This window comes from Parasteatoda tepidariorum, chromosome 4 (genome assembly GCF_982258835.1).
Source record: "Parasteatoda tepidariorum strain Cologne lab strain chromosome 4, Ptep-v5.0, whole genome shotgun sequence".
Classification (NCBI taxonomy): domain Eukaryota; kingdom Metazoa; phylum Arthropoda; class Arachnida; order Araneae; family Theridiidae; genus Parasteatoda; species Parasteatoda tepidariorum.
Window position 1 is genome coordinate 33,242,842 of NC_141758.1, and position 18,386 is coordinate 33,261,227.

Below are 18,386 nucleotides of genomic sequence, written 5' to 3' on the forward strand. Positions count from 1 at the left end.
CCACATCCCTCAGATATCCAAAAATGATATCCCAGACATGTCTAAAATATCCAACTCATGGACTTAGATGTGTTTAGATATCTGTAAGAAGTCTGGAACATATCCGAATATCCACTGGATATTTGGATAAGTAACAGACGTGTTTGGATATCCCTGGGATAGCGGTGGCTGTGTGGGAATATTTTCCGTTGTGTTTTGGATGTTCTTTCTTTAAAGAGTCCCGCAGTGGACTGATCGTTAAGACACGGTTCCCAGCAGATCACCGAAGTCAAGCATTACTGGCTGCTGTCAGTGTGCGGGTGGGTTACCACTTGGATCAGTCTGCGTAGGGACCGAGGGTGTGCGGTATTGGTCCTCGTTAAACTGTGTTACCGTAAAGTGCTCGACTTCGCGCGCAGGTCATCGGGCTACCGAAGCGGGGGTGCCATCCCCTCCACAGAGGGTCAAAATTGTGATGGCATGTCTTCGGATCATCCTCCGGAATGTTTCCCAGACCGTCGCCAATAGCCCATTGTGCAGCTCTAGTGCGACGTAAATTAACAACAACTACAATCCTTCTTTAAATCGATTTGAAAGAAAAATATATTCCATTTTGTTTTCACTTGCATACGAAAGAATATCATACATTTTTCTTTTTTAAATTTAAAAAGCCACGATAAAGAAGAAACCGAAGGAACACAACCAGGTTGTACTGAAGAAATGCCCAGTGCAACTGATGATCCTGTTGTTCTGCTAGCATTCTTCTCCAATAACAACGTCCCCTATAAGTCGTTGCGTTCCAGAATACGAACTTTAAACTCGGCAGTAATGCAAATAGAATTAATATGAAAGCTATAAGCAAAATACATTCCATCGAACAGGTCATAATATTCGCGATCGCAACACTCGAATACGCCATCTGGGGAGAGACCGGTTTCATGCTTTTAGCCCTTCTCCCTTCCCTCTCCTCCTCTTTTCAGTTGTATAGGAATGTACTACGATATTTTCCCTTTTCTTAATATTTTTCCTTTTTATTTAATAAGAATATTTTTTAAAATTTCCATAATACTTTTCTTTAGAACTATGTTTAATGTAGTTTTCAGTTCCATATAGTTTTTCAAGTTAAAAGATTTCAATCTATATGAAAATCAAGAGAGAAACTAACGTACTTCCTTCCTCTATGACTTTCCACACGCTAATGGGGAAAGCATGTAAAGTGTTGCCATAGGAAAAGAGTTCTGCTCTACGCCACCTGCAGCCCATTTCGATCGCCAATAAGCGTTAAGAAGCAATTGCAGTTGTTTGTTTTCGTTATTCAATCAAAGAAGTTCATGCGAGATTTAGTAGGAAAGAGTATACATAGGTGAACCATAAGTTCTTAATTTTTTTATTTTACCTATAATCTATTTCATGAGTATGTGCTGCACTGTTTTTATTTTTAATATTTCGATAGATCAAGTGCATGTAATTATTTTGCATTTGATACAAAAATTGTAACTAAACTATTTAACTTGTTTTTGCACTAGTGTATGCATTTGTGGTAACTGTTAGTATTATCAGGAGCGGTTGTCGTAGAGTATATCGGGGTGGTTATTGTATTCTTTAGAATTTTTTGTGATATTCCTTGAGGATTATCTCTGTCATTGAACTGTAATTATCACAGATTACCATTTTCCTCTATTCATGCATTCCTCAAATACTCATATTTTATTGAGTGAATATAATACAGGTTTAGACCCGATCACGAAGTCCAATCCTGTCTTTTATGCAGCAGAAATGAAATAGTAGTTAATCCAATATATTACATTTTAATGTATTATATATATATATGTATATATATATATTAACAAGTAAATTGAATTAATTGATAATCCTTATGATGAATTAATGAATAACTAAATGAATAATCCTTAGAAGAAGCAGAAAGATTTATTTGACAATATAAAAATCACTTGTTTCAGAAAATTAAAAGAGATAGATCATTTAAAATAAAAAGATAAAAATTAATTAAATTAAAATTAAAAGATTCGAAGACCACATATATAATTGTTTGAAGTAAATAAAGTTTTTAAACCATTAAGTAAACCTTAGTTTTTGGTGTAAAAAACTACATTTTACAAGCTACTTTTACGCTCATTTTGAGGAATAGATATTTTGTTTTGAGACTTGTCTGGTTTTTTAAATAACCTTGGAGTATCAGCAGCTAAATTATTAAATATTCTATTACATCTTGAGACAAACTAACTTTTTTTTTCTTCTTTCTTTTAGAATTATACAGACTTCCCATTCTTGTCTTCCATTTGGGCTTAAATCAAGTATGTAGATCATTGAAATGGTCCTTTTTTCTACAACTGACTTCTTCTCTAACCTTCAAATTCAATTATTAAAAGAAATATTAAAGAGCAAGTGTCTGGTTCATGCAATCAGTAATATTTTATTTTGAAGACCATGTGAAGAAAAATGCTGTAAAATGTGAAGAATTATGACAAAAACTGCCATCAAACAAAATGTTTCACATCATTCAAAAATATAACTCATGATTGATCCAGAAGCTTCAATTCTACATGGAATTTGAAATTTAATGTATAAGTAAACTAATATATGTTTATTTCAAGGAATGTTGGATAAGACGTCGATAACAAACAAGACCATTTAGTTGATGTTTGTTCATTGCATTTGTGATGTTTTTTACTCAATTTTATGTGCAATTCTGTGAGGAAGAATTATTCAGAAGAGTGTTATTAAAAAGGCCAGGAAATTTCTGTCTGTACAGCAACTTTAAATTTTTATGGTCTTAATATTTAAAATCCGCCAACACTATTTGTCTTCAGTAAGAAATAGAAGAAAAAACTGAATTGTGTTTTAACTAAGCTATGTTTTAATGTTTAAGAATTTAAAAATTGTACTTTAATCTGAAATTTTTATCTGTGCAATTAAGTTTTTGTTTTCTATTAAAAATTTTAACAGCTTTTATTTTTTAGTTATGTTAAATATAAACAGAAAAATGTATTGTATTAAAAAACAAATTAGTTATCGGAAATTATATATTTTTTTTAAATGAGTAGAAATAGATGCAGTTTTTGTAAAAATGTCTCTAAATACAAATCTTTCACTTAGGTTAATTTCAACTAAAGAAAAATCTTATTCCTGTAATATATGTTTCAAAAGTTTTTATCTGAAAAGTACTTTAAATCGACACTTTGTTGTTCATACCAATTTCAAACCTTATTCCTGTGGCTTATGTAATAAGCGTTTTTCTTTTAAAAATGGCTTAAAATCACATAGTTTTGTTCACACAACTGATAAACCTTATTCTTGTATTGTCTGTAATAAAAGATTTACACAAAAGCATCAGTTAAAAGCGCACAATCTTGTTCATAGTAAAGAAAAGATTTATTTTTGTAGTATGTGCTCCATGAGTTTTACTGAAAAACACCATTTAATTTCACATACTTTCGTCCATACTAAAGAAAAACCTTTTACTTGTAGTATATGTCAGAGAGGTTTTTCACTTAAAACTAATTTAAATGCACACATTATGATTCATAAAGGGGAAAAACCTTATTCGTGTATCGTATGCAATAAAAGTTTTACTCAAAAAAGAAATTTAACGCATCACTACCTTACTCACACAAATGAAAAACCTTATTCTTGTTTCTTGTAGCCAATGTAATAGGAGTTTTGCTCTCAAACATCATTTAAATAATCATATTCTTATTCATACTAAAGTAAAGCTGTATTGTTGTAGCATATGCAACAAAAGTTTTTCACTTAAGCATCATTTAACTAGGCATACCACTATTCATACGAAAGAAAAACACAAAGACATACAGTCTTGACTTTAATTTTAATTTTTTATGTCTCATGTTATAAATTTTTCTGTTGTAGAGTTGTTTAAAAGTTAGCGAAACTGTTAGAATTAAATAATTTTGTTATTGAGTGTTATGAATTTTATTTAATTTATTATTTACTCTTACAAGAAAGGTTTTACGGCAGCAGAAACTTAAAGTTGAAATTTTAACAAGATTTCATAAGTTATTTTAGTGTTTAAATTGAAATGCAGTCAACTTATAAAGCAGGATTATATTTGCCTTTAAATTTTTCTTCTTCTCAGAAACGTTCTAAGTAAACCCTTATCTGAAAATAATCATTTGATTCTTAAGGTAAATGCAAACACAAGAAAAGTCATACAATTAATCAAACTCTTGTTTTATAAAAAATAATGTTTTTTAAAACATGCCTTAGTTGTTTTGAGTTTATTTCAAAAATCTTAAATTTCTTTTTTGTATAAATTTCCGAAAGTTTTAACTTGTTGCATCATTGTAATTGGCGGTTGTTAATTAACCAGTATTAAATCAATGGGCAATTTGTTCATTAAGTGCACACAAAAGCCTGCATTTGAAGCAGGCAGTCTACTTGTATTTAAAAAAAATACCATAAGCAAATTTTAACTTTTGAGTGCCAAAAACTATATTATACCAGATTTATCAGAAATTTGTTATCCTATAGGGTGAAGTTGGAGTATTTTGCTACTGACTAATAGCCACTTTTTAGAAAATGTCGCCACATTTTTAAAAATTAAACATTTAAATGATTGAAAAATTGGATTAATCTTAATGCAATAAGACATTTAAAGCATTTATCAAAATATAGTAAACATTGCTAGATCATTTCTAAAATAAGGAAAAATTTTATAAATCAAATGTGAAAAAAAAATTCTTAATTATTCTATGTTTATTAAAACAATAATAAAATGCACATGGGATGTATTTTCTATAAAAAATGTGGCAATGGGCTGATGACTGGCAGAAAATATTTCAATCGCCATTGGTTATATTTAGTTGACCTGTGGTTGGTGGCGACTGTTAATTTTGTCCAATGTTACACTGTTACCTTTTCAAACAAATGAAATTTGTTTTTTGAAAAATATTTTTATATTCACCAAAACATATTCAGATTTGTTTTACATGCTTATTGTTTTAAAAACATTATGAAATTTTTTATCTTATTTTAAATTATTTATTGTTTTTTAACAAAATCTATATTACTACCTTAAACTTGGTTTTATAAAATCTATTTTGTAGAAATTTATTTATCTTCTCTTACTTGGAAATTTATTAAATAGTTGTCCAAAAAGAATTTTGGAAATTTTAAAATCTAGCTGATTTGAAAATAAATTTCCAAAATTTAGCTTCATTTTTTAAACTACTTAATGATGCATTTATCTCACAGTAGATTGATTGTAAAACATTATTGCCAGTGGATTACTGCAGTCAAGCATCACTGGCAGTGGTCAGTAAGTGAGCACTTTGATAAGTCTGAAAAGGCACCCAGGGTGTGCATTATCGGTTCTCGTTATACTCTTCTACCATAAGCAAGTATAATCTCATTATACTGTTCTACCATGAGCAAGTATAATCTCATTATACTGTTCTACCATAAGCAAGAATAATCTCATTATACTGTTCTACCATGAGCAAGTATAAACTCATTATACTGTTCTACCATGAGCAAGTATAATCTCATTATACTGTTCTACCATGCACAGGTTACCAAAGTAGGGAAGCATTCTCTTCCACAGAAGATCAAAATTGTGATGGTGTGTCTTTGGGTCCTCCTCAGGGATGTTCCCCTGACCGTCACCAATAACACATTGAGCAGTTCTAATGCCGTGTAAATAAAATACTTGTTCCAAATCACAATTCATTTCTGTTTTCTTTTTCTCGAATGAAATAAATCTTCATTTAATTTGATAATTTCTTTATTTTTTTTTTTCAAATCTTCTTATTTCATCTTATTTATCAATTTCAATTAAATTCAACCTCTTATTCAAATCATCTACTTAAGTTAATCATGTGTATTTTTACTTATGAAACACTTTTGAAGACTCTTCTTGCAAGTTGTTTATCAGAATTTTGTTATTGTGAAAATTTAGCGTAATTTTAGTTGCAAACATAATAAAATAAATGCAATCTTCCATTGTATAATATCTCCAAAAAATACTGTCATGTTCTTTCTGTTATTAATAATATAGCTTGTAAGGTTAAAACAGTTTTTATAGTAATCAATTATTGTTTTTTGATAGTGAACTATGTTATAACTAGTAAATGCATTTCATTCATTCGAAATCTTTGTTATTACTTTTCAATGTGCTATTTTCAATAGCTAGAAATGTTTTTGTTTGAAATTTTTATAGGTGAAAGTTATTATCTTTTTGCTTTAATGTTATGCATATTTTTTAAATTTTCATTGTTTTGAGATTTTTTATTATTTGAAACTGTTAATTGTGTAAAATGATTTTGTTCTTTATTTTTCTTTTGCCTTGAAAAAAGCCTGGCTGATTTTATTTTTGAAATGGTTGCACTGGTGGTCATAGGGTGACTAAATATGATAAAGTGATTAAAATATTGTCTTAATTTTTTTAAAATAAATATTGAGTTATTATGAATATTTTATAATATTCCCTAAATTACTTTATTTTATGCTTGCTGCTTAAAATTTTTCTTCATTTTAGAACCTTGCAATATTTACAATATTTTAAGAAATGCGATGCTTTGTAAATAATATTTTACATTTTTGGTATCAACAGTTCTTGAATTGTTTTAAAAAATCTGGCCACTGTGTTTAAAAAAGAAAAGAAAAAGTGACTGCTGTAAGAAAAGTTATAATTAGCCAAAAGCAAAATTTCCTACATTTGCCCTATAGCACCACTGATAATTTCTTATTTTATTTTATAACCAGTGTTGAATAACCGACAATTCTGAGTTTACGACTCTCAATGTTCAACTCCGTAGTCTTGTAATTTTGAACCCAATCAAGAAGACAAGGGAACTCTTAGATCAAGCATTGGAACAAACTATCCATTATGGTTAACATTTTAATGGAACTAACCCACATTTGCGTTACATGGAGAGGAAAACAATGAAAACCTCCTACGGTTAACTTTATGGCAAGAGGATTCAAACCCGTGATCTGTCTATCTACATGTGAGGATATTTTATGTCAACACCATGGTCAGTGTGAGTTGGGAGCAGAATTGGAATTGACCGCTGATATAATTAGCACACCCTACTGCAGTGTTAGTTAATGTTTGAACACTGTTGGTTCTGAGTCTTTTCTGTTTTGCCCAGTCAATATATAGTTTAACTGGTTTGTTCATCTCCTTATCTTCTTGACTGAGTTTCATTAGTACTCATTGTGATATACAAAATCATTTATATGCCTTGTGTTCTTATTTATTTATTTTTTTGTTGAAGTAATAGAGAAAAAGTTATTGCATTCTCTTTCAAGAGATTGTCAGAGAAGTAACTGTCTTATATTACGTATTTAAATTTCTGCTATAAATTTTCATCTATTTATTTGTTATTTCGTGTTACGTTTAATTATATGTACTAGATTTTCATGGTTAAAACTGTTTAGTTTAAATAAAATGTTAAAAATAGTAAGTGTTTGTATTATTGCGTTTTTTAAATTCATAAAAAATTTAGTTGTCAGATCATTTGAGTCTGAGAAAATCTGGAAAAATGGAAAACTCAGAGATTTAAAATCAGCTTAAATAACTACAGCAAAATGTGTACAGCAATGTATGTACAACTTTAAAGTATTTGTTGAAATCCAAAAAAAAAAAATTTAAATTTAAAAATTTTTTTTTAGTTTAAAAAAATTTTTTAAGAAGGAGTGAAGATTTTTATACAAAACTCTTTCCCGAAAATTGAGTTTTCAACACACGTGTGTCTATTGGTCATTTCTGACAAATTAAAGCTGTTGTTGGTCATTTGCTGTGATAATTCTAGATTAGAAAAAAACTTTTATTGAAACTTTATAAAATTAATTTATTGTAATGTTTGGGTAATTTTTTTGAGATACAATTACTACTTTGAGAATTTTAATTTACTTTTTAAACTAGAGGCAAGTTTTTTTTTCTTCTTTTAAATATTTTTTATGCGTCTAATGATTTGCAGTGTAATTTTTAAGTTTTTTAAATTGTTGTGAATTATTTTAACTCTTAAGGGTCTGATTTGTAAGTGCATTAATATGTTATAAAATTATATATTGTTGGATATAATCTTATCTTAATATTTCATAACATAACCAGTGAGTATATAGAAATGATCATAATTTTGCATTGATATTGATGCATTCGGTTGTTAATTTTTCATTCTTTTAAAAAAATGTGTTCAATTTTTTTTTAAACTGAAATATTTTGTTAATAAGACTTGTTGCTCTAGATGAAAAGGAAAATTCAAGAAATGTTTTTCAAGAAATTAATATTAGGTATAAACCCAGAGTTTATACTCTGGCTGTTTTTTTTTAAATTTTTTTATACCAAATTTTATTAACTGTTGGTGTATGAAAAAATTGTGTTATATAATTGTCCATTGTTGTATAATTTTTTATACAGAGATAGGAATGAGCACAACGGTTAGTCTTTGAACTATTTAATTTTTTTATGAAGCTTATAAATCACATTATTTAAAATTTTTAATCATTAAAGCTTGTCTATGGTTAGCTAAATATAATAATTATTTCTTTAGATGTATTAAAGGTGTTTTGTTGCAACCAAAGTTAAGGGCACCTTCAAATTATTTTTTGAATTAATTATTTTTTTTACCATATATTGATTTTAAATTGTCATTGTGTTGTTAATGAAAAATGTCTACGTTATAAATAATTTAATTTCATGCCTCATTTCATGCCATTCATGATTTTGCAGACTAGAGTGTACTGTATGGTATCCTCCATATCTTGATGGTCCCGCATTGAACTGATCGGGGAGACAACGGTTCCCAATAGATCACCGAATTCAAGCATCACTGGTTGCTGCCAGTAAGTGGGGGGGGGGGGGGGATCACTTTGATCAGCCTGCGTAAGGGCCGAAAGAGAGAGCGGTATCGGTCCTCGTTAAACTGTTCTAGCGTAAAGTGCTTGACTTCGCGCGCAGGTCGTCAGGCTATCAAAGCATTTCCTCCGCAGCAGATCAAAACTGCGATGGCATTTCTTGGGATCATCCTCAGGGATGTTTCCCAGGCCGTCGCCAATAGCCCATTGTGCAGCTCTTGTCAGACGCAAATAAAGTACCTACCTACCGTCTCTTAACATTGGTCCTCTGTATCCTTAATAAAATACGCAATTGTGTCTTATGTAACTATTAAGTCGAGAAAACATACAACTACATGTATAGTAAATGTTTAAATTTTCACTCCATTTCTTACACCAATATTGAATGCATTAGTCACAATCATTTTATAATTTATGGAATAATATCAAATAGAAATCACTCTAGCGTTTGCTGTTAAGAAACATTTTTATTAAATACATATAGCATTTACATATTAGCATTAATTACATATTAAATTTGAATTTACAAATGGCATATATAAACATTACAGATTATCTTAAATTTAGTGCCACTATTCATTTCTCTTTACATTTAGAGGCCTTGAGGCTGTATAATGATAAGCCACGCTTTAAAATTGTTTAGTTAGGCGTGTAGAGTTCGCTAGATCAGACCTGCGGATCGGAATACCGGACCTGCGACTTCTCATCCTGATATTCTTTTTGCTGTCAGAAATTAACTGCAACTGACTGCAGGATACTAATGTCCTAATTATTCATCGCACATTTTCTCCAGTATATATGTATCTGTAAAACCACAAAATTACTACTACTCAGTGTTATACACTATTTTGAATTTTAAGTTAGTCACGCAGCTTTTGTGACTATATCATTTTTCCGGAAAATAAAATATTTATTTTTATCTTCTGATTGTTTTGATGTTCCGTAAAAATGTAAGAAAGCTATACCTCGTTTCTACAAGCGTTTTTGGTGGAATACACCATGATTTCATAGTAGGCAGTATGATGTATCTCTATATTGTGCTAGTAGAAATGCTGGAAACCGGTAAAGTACCTATTTGAAAACGATATAAGGAACAGTCTGAAGCCAAAGTGTAACTTATTGCCCCAAGTCCTTCAATTGTAATTACAAAGACAATATATAATTGCAGTGTCTCAATTGTAATTTCCTACTCAGACTTTAAATTTTATAGATTGAGAATATTTCTAAAAGTATCCTGTAAGGTAAAATATTGCTAAATCTTTTATTTAGAAAAAAATTTTTTTGTAGGAAATAAAATATACGCTTAAACATTGTATAATTTTGTAATGATTTACGAACAAATATGATTTTTTTCTAATAAAAGTCGATCAGCATCAGCAGAGACCATTTTGTAAAATTTGGAAGCCTTTTTTTTTAAAGTATACTACAAAATCTCTCTAGATAAATTTAATAAATAAAAACAATGCTTTAAGGAGTTAAGACACTTGCATTTCTTTTAACAATTTGACTTATTAGATGTTGTATTATAATTATTTTAAATTAATTATTTATATCGCATTAATTGGATTAGCAAATATTTTTTCATCCCTTGCACATGCTGGAAAATTTTTTTGCCATGAGTTCTTGAAGTTAGTCATGATTTTTTTTATTATTTTTGTCACAATTTCTTATCAGACCGTTTGGGTTTAATATAAAACAATAAACAGAGGGTGACTATGAAACAATTTGTGTCAATTTTTATATTCTGTAATAAAATGAGGGTTATGCTTGTTTTTATAAGAAAGTGAACACATTAGGGGATGCAAATTAATATCTAATTCAGAAAGAATCCAAAATGTTCTGATTAATCGCTTTTGAGGAGAAGGAGTTTAAAAAACCTGAAAACCTGTTTAATTGCCAGACTGAACTTAAGGTGCTTAAAACTGTTGCAACTTCTTTCCATTTTCCCAGATTTTGTATTTTTAAACCCTTCCTCAATGCTGATTCGTTAGATTTTCATACCGGCTTAGTTTTTTCCTCTCCTGTCAAAAATATTATTTGAAAAAGTATTTTTAAAATTAGATTTCTCAGGAATTATTCGACCAATTTTGCTCAAATTTTGTATTTTGCCATTTAAAAATGATATTCTTTAAAGTGATATAAAAAATTGTATACCTTACAATTCAAATTTTTTGACTATTATTAAATAAAATAAATATTTGCTAAAACTTATATTCTGCATGGGATATTTTTTATATAAACGAATTTTACAACTGTGTTCAAAAAGTTTTAAATTCGCATATAAAGTTTTTGAGTTTTAGTGAATTACGCAAAACATAAAATTACCATGTAGGGGTCCAAACTATGGGAACCATATATCTGAGATTTCGATTACTCCCTATATTTCACTAGTCAGAAATCGCAGACGAAAAAAATGTCTGTTTAATCAGAAAAACTGATTTTGTAACCTAAAATATCGTCTGCACTAATTTATTAACATATTTGAGATCACCTCCTCAACCGTCATGATTAAGTCACAGAACGTGAAGATCCTATCATTAGAGCAAAAATTATTTAGGCTGGTCTGTTTATTTTTTTTTTGCGCATTGTGCGTCATTTTTGCAAGGATTTTAAAAGTATAAATCAGCGCAAGTGATTAAGGTACTTTCTGTATAGGTTAGAGTAGCTTAAATAACAGGGGGGAACATATATTATGTTGCATTTATACAAGTACTGCATCTTACTTAATTCGGATGTGAGGATTTCAAATCTGAAATTAGGTTTCTTCCGAAAGCTACGGATTTTTTTCAAAATGATATTTTTAGTTTAGTTTATTTTTTTGTATGAATATATATGTTTATAAAAATGGGCTGGTTTATATACATATAAATATACTTGTCTGTTAATTTGAAAATAACACTTAAGACAAAAAATCATGATCTTAGCGTATCGCGTCATGCACTGAAATGTGTTATCACTTTCTTCTCTAATACGAACTACGTACCAGAGAAGTAGGTACCCTCAGAAGTTAAACCTCCTGGTTCGGACTATATTGTCGTTAAATTGCTTAAAAATTATGGCTAGTAGGGAGAAAAAGATTTCAGATTTGAAATAAGCTAAGTATCTGTTAAAAAATCTCGTGCTGCAGAAAGAAAAAAAATTGTTCCCCAGAGTAATTAAACATAGCGAATCGAGAAGAAGTGAAATGATTATGGCTAACCATGTGATTTAATTGGATACGTATAAGCGACGTCACACGTGTGCATCGAACCTGATTGGTTTCTGAATCAACAAATGGCGGTTTACCTACGATGACGTTACTTGAAGGTATCCAATTATCATATTAAATAGATTTAGTTTACTTTTAAAACAAAAGTGTGTACATTTTTTGAAAAACTAGCAAAGGAGAAACAAATTTTTTTGATAAAATCAAGTGTTTTAACCCCTTTTTATCTTTCAAATTCATTATCTGCACCCACATTCAGCTACAACCATATCTTCGTAATCATATTTGTAGGTGACCACACCGTCATCATCCACGTAAAGAATTGAAATGGGTGTTAATTTGGAAGGGACACAAGCCGCTCTGGACACTTGTTTTGGCTCAAGGCTGTGCATCAAGGTTTGGATGATGGCGTGTTTCGTGGGTGCCAGGTGCGCGCTCATAGGAAATGAGCATTTTCCTGTACATTCAAAAGCCTGGAAGAAAAAGGATACTAAAGAGACATATCTATCTATCATCTAAAATACTAATCAAGAAATTTGCACTGTGAAGAAGACGTGAATACAGTATTTTCAAAATAATTCATAGATACAAAAGAATATTAATGATATTTGTTTAGTTAAATTTATACTCAGCTTGAAACAAGAAATGAATTCAGTATTTTAAAATGACTCAGTCGACACAAAAGAATATACACTGGTGTACAAAACTTAAGCAACAAGTGCGTTTTTTGTCACAACTCTACAAGAAATCATCCGATTGACATGAAATTTGAATATGATGTATTTTATTTTGTACTTAAACGATGATAAAAGAATAATGGCGCAGAAATGAATATAAAGCTTAAAGTAGGGTATAGAACAAAAAAAATGCTTTATTTGACATATAGTGGCGTTACACATGATTGCCTGACGAAGCGTAAGTACAACTGGCAGATGTTCCCTAGTATGGGATATGCCCTCCCCTTACTGTAATTGTTGCTTGGCATCGTCTCTCCATGCTAAGCACCAAATTATCCAGGAGTTCTTGGGGTAAACGTCTCCATTCCTCCTTTAATGCATCTTTCAGCTGATGGGTGCTACCAGGAGGATACTGTCGTGTCGCAAGACGTCTCCCTAATGCATCCCACACATGCTCTATGGGATTTAGATCTGGAGAGTAAGCTGGCCAATCGATTCGTGTGATATCTTCACTTTCCAGTAGCTCTTGAACATTAGCAGTACGGTGTGGCCGGGCATTGTCATCCATAAAAATGAAGTCTGGTCCAATGACCCCTCGGAGCAGACGCACTTGGGGTAGGATTACCTCATTGCAGTAGCGGTCTCCAGTTACAGAACCTTGGTCGAAGATCTGGAGCTCAGTCCGCCCGTTCAACATAATGCCACCCCAGACGACAACTCCAGGACCACCGTAACGATCTCTTTCCACGATGTTATTGGGTTGAAATCGAGCTCCAACCTCTCTCCAGATCAACTGACGTTGAGAATCGCTTGTAGCACTAAAACGACTCTCATCTGTGAAGAGGACGCGACTCCATTGATGAGGTGTCTAGGATTCGTGTTCTCTGCACCACTCGAAACGGTGCCGCTGATGGCTAACTTTTAAAGGTATGCAGCGTTCAGGACGTTTAGAAAATAAGCCACCTTTGTGGAGGCGTCTGACCACTGTAAATCTTGATACTTGTCGTTTTATGGCTGTGCACAGTTGCTGAGATATGGCGCTCGCTGACTGAAAACGGTTTCTTTTCGCCTGGAGGACAATGTAACGGTCATCTCTTGGTGTTGTTTTCCTTGGACGGCCACCACCAAACTTCTGAACAGCTGTACCAGTAGTTTTAAAGGCTTTCCAAGCACGAGAATCAACACTTTTGTTGATCCCGAACTCTTCGGCGACACTGGTCACACTACGCCCCTCCTCAAGCTTCCCAATCATTCTTCCTCGAGTAAAGTCGTCTAAATGATTTCTTGAAGACATGTTTCACAAAACAAATCACTTGCAGCGAATGTCTTTAACTACGGTGCTCTTCATCCTTTTATCACAGCTTTGACCTGCGCACGCCGACCCACAAGGTTTGCGTACACTTACATCACCTACGACGTTTTATTTCTAAAATTTGCATACAAATAATCTTTCTACTGAATTACGTGCATATTATACTGCAATTTCAAGACTATCTTATACATTGTTGGGGAGCTGTTGCCGAAAAACCACTTGATGCTTAAGTTTTGCACGCCAGTGTAAATATATCAAGAAATTTATTCGGACCGGGATAGCCTGGTTCGCAGGGTGCTGGACTAACGTTCGTGAGGACGGGAGTTTGAATCCAATCGACCGACGACTCCCCGTATAATAAATGGTGACTGGTGCACGTTAAATCTGTCGAGTCATTAAGTCCTCCATGCTCCCATAACAATTTATACTTCTGGGGATACTGAATTGGAGATTAATCGCTCTTTGGTTCAGATCAAAATCACAATCTGTGGATGAATGAATGGGTCTATTAACGGATATGACGTATGGGTGTGGCAGAAGTTGATTCTTTGCCATAGATGGCGCCATTGGAGAACAAGAACAATTGCAACCCTTGTCTTAATGGCCTACGACTACAACGAAAAGAACTTTATAAGATAATGTTGTGCTCAGCTGGAAAGAAATAACGGAATTTAGTCGCTACTCTCTTAACCATACCTTCTAACATTTGATGTATTAACGAAGTATATTTTTAAGGAGTGTTGAATAAAATGAAAAAAATTGCAAAACAAATAAAACTCTTATTACAACTTAAGAATCAAACCATCCTCTTCTGATTATTACTGTGTTTGTTTAAATTATTTATATGTGGGGGTAGGCAAAACTCTTTCAATTTAGTAAAAAATATTACTTTTCATTATCTAGATTGCCATTAAGAAAAATAGTTTTTAAAAATACGCAAATTCCGTAGTAGTTGGAGGTATGAGTTTAACTAATTTAAAACTAATGTTGCAGAAATGCAAAATTTTGCTGTAACGTAATATATATATTTATGGAAAAAGGAGGTAGGCATTTTATGGATAATTAGGTATTTTCAAGTGCTACAACCTCTTTCGAATTTAAATTCCGTAAATACCAGATCATGTTATGGCTATGCATTTTATTCAATACTTAGTTCACGGATGTCTTGATACGGAATGATAAATTCCCAGTATAAAATAAATAGGGTTTTTTAATATTATTTATCATTTTAAAAAAGTTTGTGAAATAGTCTGCTCGTTTTTTACATAGAATTTTTATTTAAAGTTTCTTTATTATACTTTTTATTATTTCGTATTAATTTAGGTCTATTTTGATCTAAATTAATACGAAAATACTAAATTAATACGTAAAAAATATACTTAGCTTTCTAATAATTTAAGGCTACGAAGTACAGCATGAAACACCGATGTTTTTTTTCCCGCGTTTAAGGTAAAATCTTTCAAACACGGCTCACTTTGAAGCAATCGATGATTTTTTTAAAAAATTCGCGCTTATTTGGAGTTATTTAGATCTAAGAGAAACAGTTATTCATCATTGAAATTTCTCTAATTTTAGAAATGAATTATCGATAAATTTTTGAATCTATACATACATACATAATAATAAACGCGGCTGTGTGTGTGTCTGTCTGTCTGTAATCACAATATATCGCCCCAGAAGCCTCGCCCGGGCACGAAACTCGGCCCATAATTGTGTTTTGACATAATGAAGAAGTATTTTTTTTCTTTTTCAAAAATTTTGATTAGTTATTTAGTTATCAGTCATTTTGTAAGTCTATGCTTTTCGTCTGCTTTTTCGTCTTCAAAGAGCCATATTCAAAAAACTATTAAAAAATGCATATACTTTTCCCCACTCTTATAAATGTATGCTAATGCGAACCTCACAATTGAAATATTAATTTTCGACAACTTAAACCAATAATATACGAAGGAATTAATAATTTAATTGTAAAGTTCGCATTAGTTTACATTTAAAGTGGAGAAAAGTTTAACTTCTGTATTAAAAATGTGGCAACATATTCGATACGTAAATAGAACGCTTCGCTTTGATATATTTGTCGTTGTTCATAATTGTTATAATAAGTTTTTCTTCTTCTTTCCACGCTCTATTTTTTTTTCTTAAGCGAAGACGATAATTTTTATAGCGATATTGTAGTACTTTGTACAACTAAAAATTCTTTTCACAACACTTTAAAAATATTTACTTTATTTTCTTTATATATACAGAGAACAGGCGGCAAAGAATTCGATTAGGTTGAAAAACATTTCGCTAAAAAGGAACAAATTCCAAAAGAAAAAATAAACAACTTAAAGAATAAAAATGCTGATGCCAGCCAATTTTTTGAAAGTTAACTTAGAAAAAAAAAACCAAACGATGTTAAATAACAAACCAAACGATGTTAACAAAATGACGTAGAAAGCGCAACTAGATCAAAATTATACAAGCACAACTAGATCAAATTATAATACCTGAGTGCTTGACGTAACAGATATAGAAATAGAATTTGATACCATAAAAAATTATATAGAAATAGAAATTGATACCATAAAAAATTTATTCGTTTTCGTGTTCTTTTCATGTATTTAGCATTTTAGTTTTTTTTTTCTTAAGCGTTGTAGCTATATAATTTCAAACATCCTCAAGAGCTATAACACATCTGCAGCAGAACTGGATATGAAGACAAAATTGCTGGACAGGAACACTTTAATTGTCCACTAATCTTCAGATTTCCGGCTATGTTTTAAAAAACTTTATTTGTGAAAACCTTTAGCTTGGCGGACAGCTGGGCGCCTTTGGCGGCTAGTATGAATAATAAAAAAACAATATTCAAACTTTTTTTTTCTGTAGATTTTTCAGTACAAATATAATTTTGATAATCTAACAGAATATTTTCAACACAAATATAATTTTGATAATCTAACAGATTTTTTTAAGTACAAATATAATTACGATAATCTAATATGTTTTTTAGTAACTGTTAGATTGTTGTTTCAATTAAAAAGCACCAAAATATATTTTTATTTGTAATTAGAGCGTTAGAGAAAATATATTTAAAAAGTACACCAGTGTCCCATCTGCGTCGAAGGGTTATTCTTAACTTAACAATTATCTCGGGCTTTTAAGTTAAGAGTTAATGGGTTAAATTATAATGCTGTCAAATAATTATTTGTTTAAATATTTCTTTATAAGAGTGCAGTGTAGAGCAATTGCTTCCCCATACGTGTTTGTTAAAAAGGTAATAAACAGAAATTGTTACTAACCTCGTAGCTTGGTGGCGCTATAATCCATTGATCATAGTTAATTGCCGCAAAGTTGACGTGAAGGGGTTTCCTTCTGCAAGGATTCTTCTTTCTCTTGAGCTTCCCTTTTCTGATCCTCCCCAGTTCTTCTACTATATAATTGCTTTGCTCTTCAGATTCCTCATCTTCGTCTTCACTCCTCCTTTTTCGATAATGCTCTTCAAAAGAACCTTTATGGAACAACAATATTTATTTTATATTAATTTATGTTATATATATTATGTTATATATATATATATATATATATATATATATATATATATATATATATATATATATATATATATATATATATATATATATATATATATATATATATATATATATATATATATATATATATATATATATATATATATATATATATATATATATATACACACAAATTAACATGAAAAACATGAATAAAATAAAAATAAAAAACTAAATGGTAGAGAAACAAGAATGGTAAAAGCAAATAGTCGTTGTCAAGACACATCTAATTGCCATAAATAATGCGATATTTCTGAATAAAGAATAATTATCCTAAGATAAAAATTATTCTTTATATGTGTCGATATCGCAAAAAACCTTATGTTGTTAAAAATCATGAAATAAAAGAAAAATGTAAAAGGAAATCAAACTTACCGGCGTGAATTAAAACGCGGTTTAGGTTTAAAAGTACAATAATAAAACAGTTAACAAAAATCGCGAAGATGTAAAATATTGCTTATAGCTTGAATCGAATATAATAAAATTAAAAAAAACATTTGATCGAAGAAGAAGAAAAAAATGTTTAGGTAAAATATTAGTGCTGCCATCTATGAGAAACAATTAGTAAAAAGGTAATAAAATTTAAATAATAATAAAAATGTTTAACGGATTGAATAAATTAGCAGTCTTAAAAAAAAAAAAAAAATCATTAATAGGGAAATTAATTTAAAAGTCAGTCTGTCAGGATAGAAAGCCGTTTATAGACTTATCCTTCATTCATAAAATCTAACATAATTTTACAGAATACACATATCCATCTTTCATAGGGTGACTTATTTAAAAATCAGAGCCTGCATACAGGA

At 30.6% G+C, this 18,386-nt stretch overlaps 1 protein-coding gene and 1 long non-coding RNA gene across 2 annotated transcripts in view; one reads left to right on the forward strand and one right to left on the reverse strand.

Annotated features, from left to right (window-relative positions):
* Positions 1-1,253: 1,253 nt before the first annotated feature.
* Positions 1,254-3,585, forward strand: LOC139425889 (uncharacterized). The gene is made up of 2 exons (XR_011636970.2): positions 1,254-1,342; positions 2,248-3,585. It is a non-coding gene; the product is annotated as an uncharacterized LOC139425889 (long non-coding RNA).
* A 7,798-nt stretch (positions 3,586-11,383) lies between these two features.
* Positions 11,384-18,386, reverse strand: part of LOC147810869 (uncharacterized) — a 29,886-nt gene continuing 22,883 nt past the window's right edge. Inside the window, exons 4-5 of the mRNA XM_087162128.1 lie at positions 17,293-17,501; positions 11,384-12,495 (exon numbers count right to left, since the gene is read on the reverse strand). Coding sequence (XP_087018254.1) covers positions 12,262-12,495; positions 17,293-17,501 — 443 coding nt within the window. The 3' untranslated portion in view covers positions 11,384-12,261. The remainder of the gene's footprint in view (positions 12,496-17,292; positions 17,502-18,386) is intronic.